Below are 17,345 nucleotides of genomic sequence, written 5' to 3'. Positions count from 1 at the left end.
GTTCAAGTGTTCAAGGAACGCTATATATCACCATGTCAACAAAATTCTTCTTTTACCCCAAGTTATCATAAAAGAACTTATTCATCATCAACAATACACAATTTATACAAAACCCTTCAACAATATCCATTACTCCCAACCATACAATGGTATAAAAGGTTCAGTATGCTTAATGAAGAGTCAAGAAGTCCACTTGCCTTAAAAAGGAGTAACAATCAGCTTGATGCTTAAGTTTTCCCTCTCCAATAGGTCTCCAAATCAACACAATCTAGTCAAATATGAAATCACAATAAGAATCCAAGAACCACAACACACATATCACTAATTTTGAAAATCGGCTCCTGAATGATACAAAAATCCATTCCCGAGGATTAGGGTCAAATCTAAAATTTATATAAAATTCATATTACCCAAAGGTTTAGAAATTCATTAGTGAAAACCAAATCGAAAAAAGAATTGAAAACGAGCTTGAATCCAATTTTTACTAAGAATCGACGTTCTTGAGAAAAAACCCAATTTTTGAAGTCAAAAACAATGATTAAAGGTTAAAATCATGATACAATTAATGGATAATGAAGAATCTAGGTAAAATCACCTACCCAATTGACAAAACTCGAAAAACTCTTTTAAAATTGCCTCTACCGAGTTTCTCGGGTTCAACAATGGAGGAAATGGAAAGAAAATCCCAATTTTTGGAAAGTCAAGTCTGCTAGGAATGTTACTCTATGCGATCGCGAAGAGATAATTTGGTCAAAGCATTTAAGTGACCATCGTAATCGCGAATGGCTTCACACGATCGCGAGAAACACAGGAGGACAACTATATGATCGCAAGAGAAGATCTCACAGTCGCGATGAGTAAAATATCAGGCACTAGAGCAACAGAACACAACGCTACCAAGGACCAAACATTCACCGAAAGGACCATCAGGTTCATTCAAAATCCCAAACACACAAATTAGATATGCTACCCTACTAAATTCAACGTTTCGAACTCAATGGAATTGACGGAACACGGTTCCAAGGTCTTCTTGACTCAAAACCCATTTTTGTCACAATATACTTTGGGTCAAAAATACCAAACTGACTAGGAACCTCTGAAAATTCAATCAAGACCTCTCCTAAGTCTAAAATCATCCCTTGGATCCAACGAAATCGTCAAAAATATGGTCTGAGCATTCGAACTCCGAATGTTTCACATAAGGACTCCTAAACTGAAAACAACCACTCTCCTAGAACAACACCAAGAGGTGATGAAACTGACGAAATTTCATTCTGAGATTTGATACTCCGATTGTTATCAAAAATCATTTTTGAACTTAAAAGCTTCAAAAATTCAAAAGTCTCAACTTTTCAATACAATCCCAAAACCAACTTAGCAAGTAGATCAAACATGACTCAAGGCGACTATCGAGAGGGGTAAAATGATAATTTTCTAAAAATTTTCAAAAATGACCTTCGGGTCATTACATGTGTATCAATATCAACATAATTTTGGCTTTTGATATCAATGATGAAATTTTATTTACTATATTTAATTTTGCTCTTTAATTGTTATGTGATTGTGAGTTATCATGTTCTTCTTCAAGTACACTTTTTATCTTAAAAATTTTACTTTATATTTTACAAATTTTGTACTTAATAATATACATACACACAATTATTTATTCTTTTTATATATATTTATTATTAATTAACGCAATACACACGTGCAAAGCACGTACATTAAACTAGTATTACGTGACAAAGGTTAGAAGTTTTTAGTCCGAACGATTTAGAATTTTAGGTCATTTATTGGCCATACTTAGAATAGTTAGATCATTAGTCCCTTCGTTTCATATTAGTTGTCATGTATACTAAAAATATTTGTTCCAAACCCGTTGTCAATTTAAACAATCAAGAGAGAATTAATTATTTTTTTCCAACTTTACCCTTAGCATTAATTATTCTAGAATTAAGATGCACGTAAATGGATAAAAATTAAATAATTAATAAAGGGTATATTAGCCAAATAACGCTCCTAATTAATATTTTCTTAAGGGTTATTCAAGACCTTAGCATGACAACTAAAAAGGGACGGAGGGAGTATTATTTTTGAATATTGTTCTGATTATCAAAAAAATTAAATGCATTCAAATACCAAAATATCTAAACTAAATTAACTATTTTTTTTTTTTTAATTTTGATTCAGTAGTTCGATATTTACCAAAGTATGTATCCCTATTTCATGACATTATTGAACTCAAATTGTTTAAACCAAAGTAGTTAGTATTGTAAAACCATAGACATAGTAGTAAGTGAAAGGGTGATCGAATTTAGCACATATTTTTTTGTATAGAATCGTATTCCAAGGAAACATTTCTCCAACCCTTTTTAGGTCCGTGAAGTTGTTGAATTGAATACACTCACATGGGTTATACTTCAAAGTTGTTTGTGCATTTGACATCATAAAGGACAATGCTATATCATTTTGGACTTGGAAATCACAAACTGGACAAACAGAATATGAATCTAGACCATCAGAGAATTCAAATTTATTTTAGTACGTGTGGAAAGAGTAAATGTTCCATGATATGGAAAGCTAAAAAAATTGTAATTTAGCAGGAAGTGAATCTAGGATATATGTATGAAATCAATTTCATGATAGTATTTCCTATGTTCCAATTCATGTGGAAGGGCTTGGAGTATGAGGTCAAAGAACCTAATATGCTTGAAAAGCAATATAAGTCTGTATAATTAATAATTCAAATTTTTTGAAAAGATTTTGAGAAAATCATAATCTAAAAAAAATGCTTTTGACTCTCCAAATAGTAACAATCTTCGCATAAAGAAGTGAAAACCGAGTAATCTTAATCTTCCTCTGATGTCGTGTCACCGTGTGCCCACACATTCTCATTCTTGACAAAACAAAACAGAGATAATTGTAAGCAGTTGAAGAGAAACAAGAATAAGGAATACCAAATGCATTTCTGCAGAACTGTCTCGGGTAGATTTACATGGCTTAATAACTACTATCCAATGCAAACTAATATCATTGTACTCAAATTTTCTTAAAATCATTGTCCTACTCCTACATAATGTACATTCAGATTTTTAACTCACTAAGGAACACAATCCTGTCCCAAAAGAATAAACTCCTTGCTAAATTGAAATTACACAACAAACAGAAGACACAGGCTTCAGCCACTACAACGATCCTCATAATGCATCTGAATCCGTAATGTGCAGCACAGAGGAAAGCACTTCATACCTTGGAGTATTGCATTCAGTACTTGTTCTACTAACAAAGTATTATCAACAGCTACTCCACAGAGAGCAAAGTCAGTAACATCTGCACTCAAAGAACATTCAAGAGAACAGAATTTTGAATGTTCAGATACGTAAGCAGCTATTTCTTGCCTTCGTTCATCTGCACACCTACAACCTTAATTGAGCATAATCATTCTCTAGTAATAATATCGCCATTATCAGATGCTAAAGTCGACTCCTTGTTGGCTAATGAATGAAGCATTGACTGCGCAGCAATCAACTTGTCCCTGAGCATCATATTATATTCATAGAGGTTTTGGAGATCTTTGTGGAGATTGGCCATACTTATATGATCACCAGCCTGCAATTCTGCAGAACAAAAGCAGTGATATCACTTTAGGCAAACACTACACATTTACACAATCTAACATCACTGATATAAGATCTCATTTAACTTGTCAGACCCCAGAACTCTTTCTCAGAAAGATTAAAGGGGTAATGTAAAGAGAGATGCTTCTAAGGGCCAACAAAAATACGGAAGCCTTATAAATACTCATTAGTTCATACGGAAACAGCCTCTCTACCTCCACGAGGTAGTGGTAAGGTATACACTCTACCCTCCCCAAACCCTACTTGTCGGATTTCACGGGGTATTGTTGTTAGTTCATATGGTGTAGTAGATAGTATACCATCTACATAAATAAAGTTGATAACAAATATCCTGAAGTTCTATCATTAAAAAATTTCAGTATTCAGAAACAGTCCCCAGTTACATTTTCTACAGCTCTGATTTGGTAAAAAGAAAACCCTACCCACATGTAGCACAGTTGGTTGCTGAACTGGAATTTTATAAAACTAGAAAACTAAAAATAATAGCTTATTGGCATACAGTTTGTTGAAACTCTAACCTAAGAAACGATCTTCCAATTAGCTTAATTGCAAAAAAAGAAACTAAACACCCTAAGCTAGATTTTGGAACCACACTCCTAAAAACAGGGAAAGAATTCAAAGAATCTCCATAAAAAATTCCGAACAAGAAAATGGTTTAAATATTTAACTACCAAGAAGTTACGAGTCACCAACATAATTGGGGTTTCTAATCTTCAAATACGTTATCATAATCAGAGAGATTAATATCATCCATAGTGGGCTCTCATAAACTTCAGCTGTAATTTCTTATACTTGTCACAGAGCATTTAACCCAGAAAGGTTGACCAAATCTATAGTGATCTTGATGATAGCATGGGCAATTTGAATAAACTTAAATAGGATGAAGCATGACATGAAAGAGCAGCTTAAAATCGGACATCATGAAATCTAAACAGTTAGCATGTTAGTTGGCATGGAGGATGGAGAACATAAAAAACACTAATCTCGTGATTCTAGACTTACTCAATGGAGGCAGAGGTGGAACAGTTACGTCATTAGCTGCAGGAAAAGCTGGAGCCTCGAGAGCATTCTCTACATCTGGAGCAACTACATCTTCAGGTTTACTACCTTTTGTGTTTGGAGGTACAGCATTTTCTTGGAACTGAAGTCACATAAATATTAAGTAAGTCTAACAGCTTTCTGCGGATAAAGCAAAAGAGAAGTTACCAGATCTTTGGGAAGACAAACAATGTGGACATGAAAACCAAGTCGTATTAGCATAGTTAGGCTTTGTATAAGGGAACAAGAAAAGATTAAAATTGAGCATAAGAGCAGAATATGAAGAAAGAACTGTATATTGTCAAGTAGAAGAAGAACTAACAACAAAAGCACGAAAAGATCTTAACATATAAGTGACCTATAAAAAGATCTAAAACCATGAGGCAACATTTGAAAAATGAAAAAGCTATATGTTAAATCACTAATTTTACAAAAATGTAACACCATTAAAAGGTCTCTTGTCCATATTATACTGTGCCGGGACTAAGACTTACTTTTTCTCTTTTCAACTCTCAAAATGCTTCTACAACTCCAAGGGCATTTTCTGAAGAGGGAAAGAAATGCCACTCCCCCCAAAGTAAACTACCTACAAACAGGTAGCTCCCAATCGAAGCAAAGATATTTTGGAAGTTTTAAAAAGTAAAGCAATTCATTTCTGATACCTCTTATATAACAGCAAAAATTATGAAACCAGAGGAAGTAGCTGTGACACCCCAAGTCTTTTTCTCACATAAAAACAAGAAGGGGTATTGTTAAAAATAGAAGAGCTAAACCATTCATGTAGACCATTTAAATATCTCTTTTTCTATGTAGGGTTAAGTCCAAATCATGGTAAAAGAGAGGGCATGATGGCACCAATCATGTAAACAGGTTCACGGGTTCAGGTTGAGACAGTAGCCAAAATACAAATATCATTTAACCAAACTCAAGAAACAAAAAATATCAGAGAGAAATAGGCAACCGACTCTTTCTTCCTTCAGATGTGTACTCTTTTGGAGATCTGTTGCAGGTTCAGGCAAAAAATGTGTGGCACTTCGAGTATCAATCTTCTCTGGAGTGGCTCTCTGGGAAAGGCAAACAGGACTTCAAAAGTTTACGATCTCCATGAAATTAGTAAATAAGCAGTAGATGCAAGCATACTGATATTAAGGAATTGAGGCTGCAAGGCTGCACCTTCTCACTAGGTAAGCCAACTTTTCTGCTAAAACTGATGGTATCTAATCTGCTAGACCCTTTTCCTCTAACTGAAGAGCTCTTCCTGTGGAGTGATTCCATCTTGACACCTGTGCAACAACCATCATTTCTCATGTCGTACTCCTCTTCCAATTGGTTAGGAGCGTATGTGTACATCACATATTTCCTCAACTATCAGAAAAATAAAGTGGAAGCAAAGGATAAGGAAGTCAGACAGGGCAACAGCAAAGCTAGCTAAAAAAAGATTGTCTTCAGCAAGACAACACGTGATTTTTTTTGTCTATATACTCACTTTATCCCACCGGTCTTGAGCTTTTCGGCGACTTCTAACCTTACGCATCACACTATCTTCATTGCGCAATTTCTTTATCCTATATTCACACTGTAACATAGGAGTATCGACAAAAATAAGAAAGTAAAGACACAAGGATCAATCACACCCTGCACACATTTATAAGTAAATTTTTCATGAAAGTAGTAAGACACTCTAAATTTATTTCATAGGTTTTTCAATTTCAAGTACCTTCAGAGTTCATTTATTCCATCACTACTAAGTTCAGGCCACCAGATCAATCCTAATTTTCAACCCACATTCCAATCAAGAGGTCAATAACTTCTATGCAAACTCAAAACAAAATGTCGTGATCTTGAATGTTTTGGTTGCTAGGAGTTGAAATGATACCCAGAAATCAGTGTCAGACAAAACGTTTTGCCCAACTTTTGTTATTACTTTTCTGATTTGATGCTTCATAAAAAAATAAGCATTTAGCAGATTTGAGAAGTATATCGAAAGACACTTTCCTCCACAACATAGAACTGAATGGAAATTATCAAGAAATCAAGCTCCAATATGCTTCTACGTCGAATAGCTGTAATATGTAAATTCTACCACCTCACATAAAAGCAGAAATCATAAGAGATCCATGTCCAAGATTTAATCAATGGATTATAACTAACTCAAAAAGCCACATGCATTACCATCAGCACCTAAACTACAAACAACTATTGTTACAGCAAATTTCCACAGAATAATCGTCAACAAAGTCTCTGTTTCGTTAGTGCGTTGTTCTCAACCACGCAACTATGTTACACAGATACTTCATTTGCCTAGACTATAGTGTCGAATTGGTGTGACAGTATGGGTGCTTTATGCAGATTATTCACAATCTACTAAGAATTGACAGAAGATGCACTTTACAGGTTAGTAACATACACCTGGTACAGGATGCACACACATAAACAAGTCTATGTAACATACTTACAAATGAAATCCATAAAATAAACAAAAAGTAGTAGTAACAAAAAGAACGAAAAAATGAATGTACCTGCACCAAAATGTAGAAGAAGAGGCCAATACTGACGCAATAAAGGCCACCAACATCTGCAAGGAAGCTTACTGCACTCTTGGGAGAGGAAGATATTATCAAAACATAGCCCAAGAAAACTTCTGAAATGAAACGAACCACTTAAAACACTAAATATAGACACCAGATTTCTGAAGCACACCTACACATCAGACTTCTTTTCTTACTCCCTCTATCCCGATTCATGCGATGCACTTCTCTTTAAGTCTATCCCAAAAAGAATGATATCTTTCTATGTTTAGAAACAATTCAACTTTAAACATCCCATTGCCCTTACTGAGAGGACTTATAGCCACACAAAATATCTATGGCTTATTTTAGACACAAGTTTCAAAAGCCAGTCTTATCTTAAACTCTGTGCCATTCAACATGCACCACATAAATTGGGATGGAGGGAGTAATATTGGTGTGGTCCCGCTTCATATCGTAGACAACAGTTAAAGTATGAATGATGCATCAGACAACAAATTCAATATTCTTTTTAGCAAGTTTAGCCTGAAAATCAGCAGTGCAATAAGGGGGTTTTTGGATTGGCTTTTTGAGTAGCTTATAAGCTATAAGCTAAAAGCCAAAAGCCATAAGTTGGGAACACCCAATTTTTGGCTTTTCGCTGTTTTTGTACTTTTTCAGCCTAAAACAAAGTGCTTAAAAGCACTTTTTGTGTTTCCCAAACACCTCCAAAAATAAAAAAGAGCTTAAGAGCCAAATAGAATTCCATCTGATTATCCTATCATTTCCCCCACCTTCACTATTTTGTATCCACACTAAAAGCTTAAATTCCTCTACCTTGAAGCACTAAAACTAATATAAAATAAAAAAATAGAATTCCATAGAAATTTTAGTATTTGGTCTTTTTTTGATATTTTAAAAAAATAACAAAGATCAAGTTCCTTTAGTGGAAAGCCCCGTGAAGACAATATGAGTACCATGCCTTGATGTTTGCTTGGAAGCAGTGCTCGTTCAAAACATTAGAAGTTCACTAAGCAACTTGTCTGTAGAATCAGAGAGGCAAAATAAAACAATTCCACTTAAAGTCCTACACTGCTATGCAACAATGGCATTTGCACAGTTCGCATTTAATAGGTTGCACAATCTTACTTATGCACTCTGTATTAGCCAGAGAAACTAAACTTCTCATGAATCACATCGAAAACAAATGCTCGGGGACAACTTTGACATTTAAAAAATTAGCATAGGATCTGGACCAATCAGCTAGGACTATAACCAGAGAGTGAATATCTCTGTGGGTGCTGCAGAACACCAAATACCTAGCTCCGCCATAAGATGTGCATATGGAAGAAATTTAGATATTAACAACTAACTGAGTTCCAGAACTCACCTTCACTCTCCCATTGTTTTCTCCCCAAAGTTGAAAACATGAGGGCAAAGAGAAGACAGAGGGGAATGAGAGAATTCAGGAAAATACATATCAATCATTATATAAAGCACAAAATTGCTGAAGGCTCTCGCCTAGATCTTCTTTTTTTTTTTCTTTTTGAAAGGGAACAAAACTTTCGCCTATATCAGTTTTCAAGACAAATAAAAAACTTAAAAAGGAATTGTAAGCAGTTGATCAGTTAATACGCAAAAATGTAGAAAATGAGTTACAAAAGAAGAGCTGTCAGATGCAGTATAAATGAATTTTGGAAACATGTAGGAATTCTCCTCAGAATGACAAGACATCATTAACATATTTCATGGTCCAGTCATAAACTCATAATTTCTTACTGAAGTTCTATTTACCAAAAGATGAAACAAGAGCATCTCTCGCAAAAGTATGACTCAAAAGATATTTGCAAACTTCATAGCTAAAGGTGTTTATACAGCACATGCATTATTATAGCTCTTAAGTATATGACAGAATGGAAATTTAAAAGTCAGAAGGTTTAAACACTAGCCAGAGAAGACAACAAAGAAAAGAAAATGTGCAAAGAGATGAAGATGTTACTCACCAGGTCCCATAATATTTTGATTCTTGATCTCAACAATATACGAAGATAGGAAGTTGACATACAATGTCGTGTTGATTAGACCATCATTAGGGCTTTCGAGTGATGCTTGGAGTTGACTTATCTCATTAAAAGATGAACCTGGGAGAAACTCATGAAGTAGTGGTTGGATGAGCTTCAGGTCATGCAAATTATGGTACATTCTCGGGAAAAAATTGAACTTCAATATATTTGGGGTCAGCCCTCTAAATGTAACTGGTTTGTTGTCAAAATTGCTTCCATTCCTCAGTGTTCCACTGACCATGCTAAGATGTTTCTTATTTTTAGGATCTTTTGCTGTTAGATTGAACTGAAATCCAGCAGCTGCTGCAGGACTATTTGGGAGATCAACAAATTGCCATGAAATATAGGCATTGTCCTGGCTAAGTGGACATCTGCTGCACTTAAGCATGATGGTTGGTCCCTTAGTTGTGTTTATACAGGAATAGTTGGCAAATGTTGACAGAGGAGCAAATCGATAGTCAATCAAGCCAGGATTCCCAGTTACCATAGTTCCAAGGCCACGTAAGTGTAAGCAGCTCATACTTGAGATGGTAGTGATATTGAACTCCAAATCGTTTATAAAAGCAGCTAAATCAGGTGCATTTGTTGCTCTCACATTGTGCATCTCAATAGTTCTCTTTGCTATTATATGGTACAGCAAACTGTGGAAGCATCTAAAAGAGTCTATTATAGATGGAATAGACGGTAAAGAATAAAAAAACAGGGGAAGAATATTATTCAGAAGAAAGACAGGCTGGATTTTTCTTTTTTATTTTTAGACAAAAAAAGGCCAGTTACTACTTGGAAGAAATAGTGTAAAACACTAGAAATTAAAGAGAGAAAAAAACATCATGTACTCACGCAGCAAACAGACCAATAAAAAGTATCCAACTAGCTATTGAAAAAGTTCCGCCAAGCTCTGTTTTCCGCTTCATGACTACCTTCTGGTCATCCTACATGAAAATGGTGCACATAATAACAAAATCTGAAGATTGTCAAGAGGTGTGTTCAAGTATTTACAAACAAAATTTAACTTTTACAGTATCAGAGAAATCAGAAAACTGCTAAAACCAAACACTTCAACTGATGGTATAACAAGACGATCACATCACAAGTAGGCTCAGTGATACTTGATTTGTCACACCCCATACGAGACAATAAGCAAAATAAAGGCCATCATTTCAACAACTAAGATATATAATCTATGAAGTGCATGTTAAATTTGAGCTGCCTATTAGTACAGGATATGGTATCAAATATGATACATCAACCAGGGCATACACAGAATTTTTCAGAAGCATACTGACATTTTAAAAGTGAACAAATTATTGTAATGACATTGTATTTAAGAAATAAAATTCAGATTATATTAATAAAATTTAATTCAAGTACATTATTACAACTTGCCTCAACAAAATTTCACTTTTGGAAATGTACTTATCATAGGTGAAAACCATCTTTATGTTAAACTATTTTTTGGTTTTCACACAAAGAGAAGTCAAGGGTTCGAACTTAGGTCCAATTTTTTTTTTAAATAGGTCATGGTTGAGGCTCGATCTCCCAGCCTGAACAAGGATAACAAAGCACTCGACCAGAACTGAGACAGTCCAACTGTCAAATGGTGTCATTTTATTTATCTATACAAGTTTTTATATTATTTATATGTGCAATAGCAAAAACAATTCGACAGACACTGCTTGATACAAGGTAAATCCGCCCCTGACAACATGTGATATCACTAAATATACTGAATTTTCCTATTATTTTTCTGGATGCTCATATCTCTAAATCTAGATTTCAAGTATCCTACTACAAGTGGATGCATGCAGGGACAAATTTGATACTTTTGGGGTCAGAATGCAATTTTAAAAGAACACATGAGGTTATCTTAATAATTAATGAAATATAAAAATTTAAACAAAGAAAATGTAGGGGTTTGGATTGCATGCAAGAGACTCTTGTCTTTGCTTCTTTTTATTTTCCTTTTTTCCCTTCTGAGATCAGTAGAGTAAATTTATATCAGTCCACACCAAGTAGGTAATAAAAGCTTAGAAGTGAACATGACTCTAAAATATAAGAAAGCTAATAAGTCTAGGTGGTCTCTACACCATTAACAATGTAATGAAAGCTTAAAAAGTGAACATGACTCCTAAAATGATAAGACATCTAGTAAATCTAGGTGGTCTCTAAACCATTAACAATGTAATGAAAGCATAAAAAGTGAACATGATTCCAAACCTCCGAAGAGGGCAAAGAGAGCTACTCAGATGAGCAAAAAGAAGTTGGTGGGAAATGGCGTGTTCTTCGTAGAGCTAAATTAAGTGTTAAGGCGTGAGCTGGCAGAAGATGGATATTCTGGAGTGGAGGTTAGAATCACACCTATGAGGACTGAGGTCATCATCAGAGCCACTCATACTCAGCTTACAAGTGACAAGGGAAGGAGGATCAGGGAGTTGACATCAGTTGTGCAAAAGAAATTATATTCTGAAGAAAACAATATGGAGCTGTATGCAGAGAAGGTTAGCAATAGAGAGCGGCTTCCTCATATTCAAATTCCAGTGTGGGCAAAACACAAAATGAATTCTTCCTATCTATCCAAGGCCAGGTGGATAGAGTTACCGAGTATTTGTACTAGTGGGAGGTCGCAAATATCAGTAGGATTAGCTTAGGTGCACGTAAGATGATCTGGATACCACAGTTATCAAAAAGAATTGTGCATATTATAATTTGTGAAAGTCGAGTGTTAGTTTTGCTTTGCCATCGTTGGGTGCTATAGGGACACATAAGGAGAAATTTTATGTTAAATCGACAATCTTCCTACTGCCTCAATGAAAATTTTATTCTATCAAAAAACAGTGAACATGACTCCTAAAATGATGAGGAGTCTAATATGTCTATATGTTTTCTACATCATTAACAATGTTTCTCTGCGAAGAACCATTCCAAAATTAAGGTGAAAATAAGAGGAAGGAGTCTTCTTTGTCTCACTTGAGCAAGAAGAGGAAGAAGCATCAGCAAGAGGAGGAGGACAAGGATCAATTAAACAAAACTGGGTTCTTGATGGGATGCGTATGTTCTAATCTTAGCTTTAAATACTTATTCATGCTTTTTACAACAGTCTTTAGATCACAAATCCATACTGAAAACTGGAACACATTTCTTTTGTATCCCGTTCGTATTGCATCCAATTTTCTTTTTTCTTTTTTTCTCTTTTTTTTTTGTTGGTGATAATAATGGTGTCTGGTACATCCCCTATTTTTTTAAATCATCTTCGCATTGTACCCGTACTGTACACATATTGTGGTTCATAGGTTGACATAACCTAGACTTTCAGCACCACTTCATTTGATATTTGGGTTTCTCACATACAACTTGAGCTATTAAATTTTAATGTATCATTCAGATGAAGTCCCAACTCCACAACAGAATGCAAACATCATGCAAAAGAGAGCTTTTTTTTGGTAAGGTAATTTGTTAATATATCAGTACCTACTGCAGGGATACAAAAGTTAATGAGGAGAAGTTCCCTGTTACAATTGCAACTTCAGGCAAACATCATCCAAAAGAGAAATGACCATGCAAGAACGAAATTGACCCAAGAAATAAATAAAACCCATCCTTCAACTGAACAGACTGTTAGTGTTAGAAAACCTGGAATTACAGAAAAAGAAAGAAAAAAAGGTAAACCGTGAAAAAAAAAGAGAGTAGGTTGTTGAAGGATTGAGTTGTACTCAAGACCCTATACTAACACAATTTATGATTCATTGGTTATTTCTCAATACCATAGAAGTATGAGCTCCTTTTGTGAGAATCAATGACACTAAAGACTGTCACAGAAAACTTTTCTTATTTAGTCAGACAAAAAGATTATTTTGATACAAAAAGTTTAGGAGACTGGAGAATGAGATGTCCTTAAATATACACAAATGGGGGGGGGGATCTAAATCAGTCCTTGCACTACTGACTACTTAAGACTCAAATCCGACATCTATTAACCCTGCAGAAAATGAACTGATGGTTTACTAATCTACACCATTACTACAGCAGACTGCAGCTCACCAAAATTGAGGTACCAAGTTTGAAGTAATAGAAACACTCAGTTCACATAGTATCATTTTGAAGCATCGCTTAAGCAACTAAAGTGACTTTAATTGACCTTTACCATCCCCTAGAACTGTATCACCATCACTCTAAAAACTGTCAAAAGAATGCCCCTATTTAATCTATTCCTAATAAACAAATACTTCCCATAATTAGTTGAGAAAAATATTATCTGTATCCAGTGCTGGTGCAAAGTGACCTCCAGTCCCCTAAGCTACTATTCTAGTTATTCATGTAACCTAATTAGCCTATTAGAGGCACTTTTTGAGTTGTTCTCATTTTGCACCCTTAATGTATGCACCATTTTACAATTTGCACCCCATCCTTTTTTATTTTGCCTTATTTTGTGCACCATTTTAAATTTATAACCCCTTTGTTTATTAAGATGTGCCCCTAATATACACATCATATTTCAACTTGCACCCTATCAATCGCAAAGTTATAAAACATTTCATTTTATGAATGTGTAGATTTGAATAGTAAACATCAAGGGCTCTGTCCTCAATGCTGAGGAATACCATTTACCAGTTTCAAAAAAAATAAAATCAGGGGCTCTGTGACACTATAGCAATATACACTTATCAATCTATTCTTCCATAAACATCTCCAACTCCTTTTTATCCAGATACTGCATTTCAAGGACGACACAGTGTCAGTTATATGAATCCTAACTATCTATATCTCTCCATCTAAACGCGTCTTAATCCAATGTTAAGAAATTGGGCTCTCAATCTAGAGATTACTTAAATGGCAAAACAAAGTACCTTTGATTAAAAGGACCTTCATCAATTTTGGCAGAGATGTAAACTTTCTCAATGACTCGGAAAACCAAATGTCGTTTACAAGTGAGAATACGACGACGGTAATCGAGACAGTTGATGAAGTTAGTGAGTCGAATATGACGGAAGTGGGAATAATTAGAGTTGTTGGAAATCTGTTTTACATGAAAAAAGAATTGTAGATGCTGTAGAAAGAGAATATAGAGATGAAACATATATTCTTGCAGTATCCAGTACTAATAATAAAATAGCAACACACATCTTAGAGGGTAAATTATGAAGACAACAAAGGATAGGATGTAAACAAAAGCTGGTGCATACATAAAGGGACAAATTGTGAAAAAACAAAGGATACAGTGCAAATTTTAAGAAGATGCATATATTAAGGATGCAAAATGCAAAAAACACAGAACTTCTTAGTGGAGACACAATATTGAGAACTGAAATATAATGGCTTCACAATGAGATAATAGATCCTAGTTGAATGTGTCATAGCATACTGAAGTATGAACTCCTTACCAATAGCAAAACAAGACTGGAAACCAATATCTTTCCTAAGAAATAACCTTAGATTTAAAGGAAATATATCTGTAAGACTTCTCCAAAAAAAAAGAGAAAAACAGAAATTCAAAGGAAAGATTGAATGAGACAGCAGATAAACATGACCCTTAGACTGTTAATGCCCTTCTTTACTTTGATAGGTGATACTAGAAATCAGCATCCCAGGAGAATGCAACTGATATTCAACCACTCCAAGTGGCTTGAGAGAATGGAAGAGGCAATTCTCAAAACAAATGGCTATAGGAAATTTTTCACAACTCTGGTTACTACCCCTGGAGATTAACTGGTGGTACAATTCAGCTCTTAACTATAAGAACATCAATTCCATCATTAATCTCAAAAGTGTGGAACACCTCAAGAAAATTCTATACAGAATAACTTCAATACAAAGCCGCAAATAGCATTTTCCCAAAAAGAATCGTTCATTGTAAGCCTAAAAATGGAAATGGCAATAATTTGAATAAACAAACGAATAGAAGAAAGACTCATCATACTTATACTTCTGCATCAACTTTTATTTTTTTATTTTTACAGTTCTCTTTGATAAGTAAGCATGGCTTTATTGAAGAAAACCAACATTAAGAAGCTTTTTAAAATATAGATTCTTGCATCTTTTCCATCATCTCCACCTCCCTTTAATTAGCTCATGTTTGTGTCATACTTTAGAAGCAGCTATAGCAAAGGATTTATGATGTTTTTTCTGTCTCTTTTTTTTTTCCTTTTCAAGTTTTTGTAATGAATAAGAAGGCAATCTGATCTTATTTCCCTTTTTGTTTTAAGTTCTCATTAAGGGCTGGAAGTGGAAATATCTTAATTAGGCTACAGGGTGCCGAAAGGAGGGGATGGATGAGTCACATTCTTCTTTGACTAAGGATAACTTTGGCATGTGCCGTCTTGCACTTTCTCCATTGATCATATTCCCAGTGTTCCTTTAAGTTGCATGGAACAGAAGCAAAATATCCAATATAATTCTTGCAACTAACTATTATAGAAAATCACTTTGAGTCATACTCGACAAAACCAACCACAGCGTCCCTGATAGTCACTCAAATCAATGATTCACCTCAAGACTTTGTTTACTTTCACAAATTTCTGAGAACCACCAATTAGGAAATCACACTGAAAAGCAATATTGCAGAAAATAATACTGGACAGCTAAGAATCATTATTAAAACAACAAGAAGCTAGCAGTTATGGCACCAGAACTGGAAGGTGAGTTCATCCAACAAGAAAATATCCTGCTTCTTGCTTAGTCTTAAATCTAAATCAAGGTCCTATTTGTAATCAAAATCTTTGTTTTAAATTGATGTTGCCAAATTAGAGTTATGTGGGGTGTTTTACAAGTCCAAGAAGCAAGGTATAAACTTATAATAGACGAAGAGGACTCTTACTATCGACCTACTTTTGTCACACTCCTTTTGAATCATCATATCCACTCAGCATAAACCATAACAGACAACTGTACATGCTCAATACCTGTTTAACTACCCAAAATATATGTTCCTTCTTTTCCAAAACTGGTTGTCACATATGACATTCCATAATTTTTTTGCAACTTATAGTAAATTTATTTAGAAAAATCAAAACTTTTACTTTCAAATCTATGTCCAACTAGCTCTACAAAATAGTCCAATTAACAAAAATTGGATTCGCAATAGCTTGAATTATGCGTCACAAATCCAAATCCACTAATCATGAAATAAGAAGTAAGATCAATAAGAAGTAAGATCAACCATAAAACTCCATCCTAGAAACGAAAACAACAAAGAAAGAAAAAGAAATCATACAAGCCAGTGACGGGATGCAAAGCAGATATCAAGTCGACTAATCCACCATCGGATCTTGAACCAAATGGAACGTCCATCACCAAGAGGAGCACAACGAGCAAAAAAACAGAAACAAAGCCAAGAAAGCAACATTATAAGTGTAGCTTCAAGAAAAACAGCTTGCGATTGAGTTAGCCTCCTAATTGAATCAAAATCGAAAAGGGTACCACTCCCAGGGAATGATAAGGAGCGATAATCAACCCCAGAATCACTCTCCACAGGACCCCATTCATTAAACAAATAACATATTCTACTTGTGAAGTTGAACAAGTAACCAGGGTTGCACTCGCATTGTGTAGCATTGTAGAGAAAGGAGTTGCTGGGACATTGCATTTTCTTCGCATTTAGAGTTGAAGTGGAGAAGGAGGAGGAGGAAGAAGAAGAAGAAGATGGAGAGGAGAAGTAAAGAATATGTATGGTGGGCGACAAAAGAGAGAAAGACCCAGAAGTCAGGCCCTTTCTTCTAAATGTGACGAACGATGCTAAAGAGGAAAAGTGCAAAATGAATTGAATAAAACGCGGTTGCTCCTTGTTCGGTAGAAAGATTTGACTTGTACAATTGTAATTTTTCAAAATCAAAATGGAGTAATTTTGTTGCAAATTCCTAACTTGTTTTCAAAGATTTTTCCATCCTTTGTGAAACCTTCATATTTCTCACGAAATTGCAAGGAAAAGGCTATTGCTTGTTAGGCATGGTTTTAATATATAACTCAATTAGTTTTGATTAATAAATAGTTTGGATCAATTGTATTTTTCTTATTTTACCTTATATAAGTAAATCTTTCTATAACCAACATTCATTATAATAGCATTTTACTATAACAATCTGATTTTTGTCAATATTAATTTTTCA

General features: G+C 34.7%; 1 protein-coding gene across 2 annotated transcripts; it reads right to left on the bottom strand.

The window, feature by feature from the left end:
- Positions 1 to 2,947: 2,947 nt before the first annotated feature.
- Positions 2,948 to 17,057, bottom strand: LOC129903005 (uncharacterized). 2 transcript variants are annotated; one of them, XM_055978481.1, is made up of 9 exons: positions 16,454 to 17,020; positions 10,087 to 10,178; positions 9,187 to 9,887; positions 7,196 to 7,266; positions 6,163 to 6,252; positions 5,850 to 6,041; positions 5,642 to 5,740; positions 4,641 to 4,779; positions 2,948 to 3,617 (listed from the first exon to the last, which is right to left on the bottom strand). In XM_055978481.1, exons 1-9 carry the CDS (start codon positions 16,823 to 16,825, stop codon positions 3,439 to 3,441), a joined length of 1,935 nt encoding a protein of 644 aa, XP_055834456.1. In that variant the 5' UTR covers positions 16,826 to 17,020; the 3' UTR covers positions 2,948 to 3,438. The 2 variants fall into 2 exon arrangements, 1 of the variants encoding a protein (XP_055834456.1); XR_008770180.1 differs by lacking the exon at positions 2,948 to 3,617 and having other exon boundaries at positions 5,642 to 5,759; positions 16,454 to 17,057.
- Positions 17,058 to 17,345: the final 288 nt, after the last annotated feature.

This window comes from Solanum dulcamara, chromosome 1, assembly GCF_947179165.1.
Source record: "Solanum dulcamara chromosome 1, daSolDulc1.2, whole genome shotgun sequence".
In the NCBI taxonomy this organism is placed as follows: domain Eukaryota; kingdom Viridiplantae; phylum Streptophyta; class Magnoliopsida; order Solanales; family Solanaceae; genus Solanum; species Solanum dulcamara.
This window is presented reverse-complemented; position numbering and strand designations above follow the sequence as displayed.

Bases quoted from the DNA above. Each gene is read 5' to 3' on its own strand.
- LOC129903005 (XM_055978481.1), bottom strand. From the start codon at position 16,825: ATGCAATGTCCCAGCAACTCCTTTCTCTACAATGCTACACAATGCGAG. The intron at 10,179-16,453 runs GTATGATTTCTT...ATTTTCATGTAG, and splicing joins TTGCATCCCGTCACTGGCTT to GATGACCAGAAGGTAGTCAT. The intron at 9,888-10,086 runs GTGAGTACATGA...ATGCTTCCACAG, and splicing joins TTTATTGGTCTGTTTGCTGC to TTTGCTGTACCATATAATAG.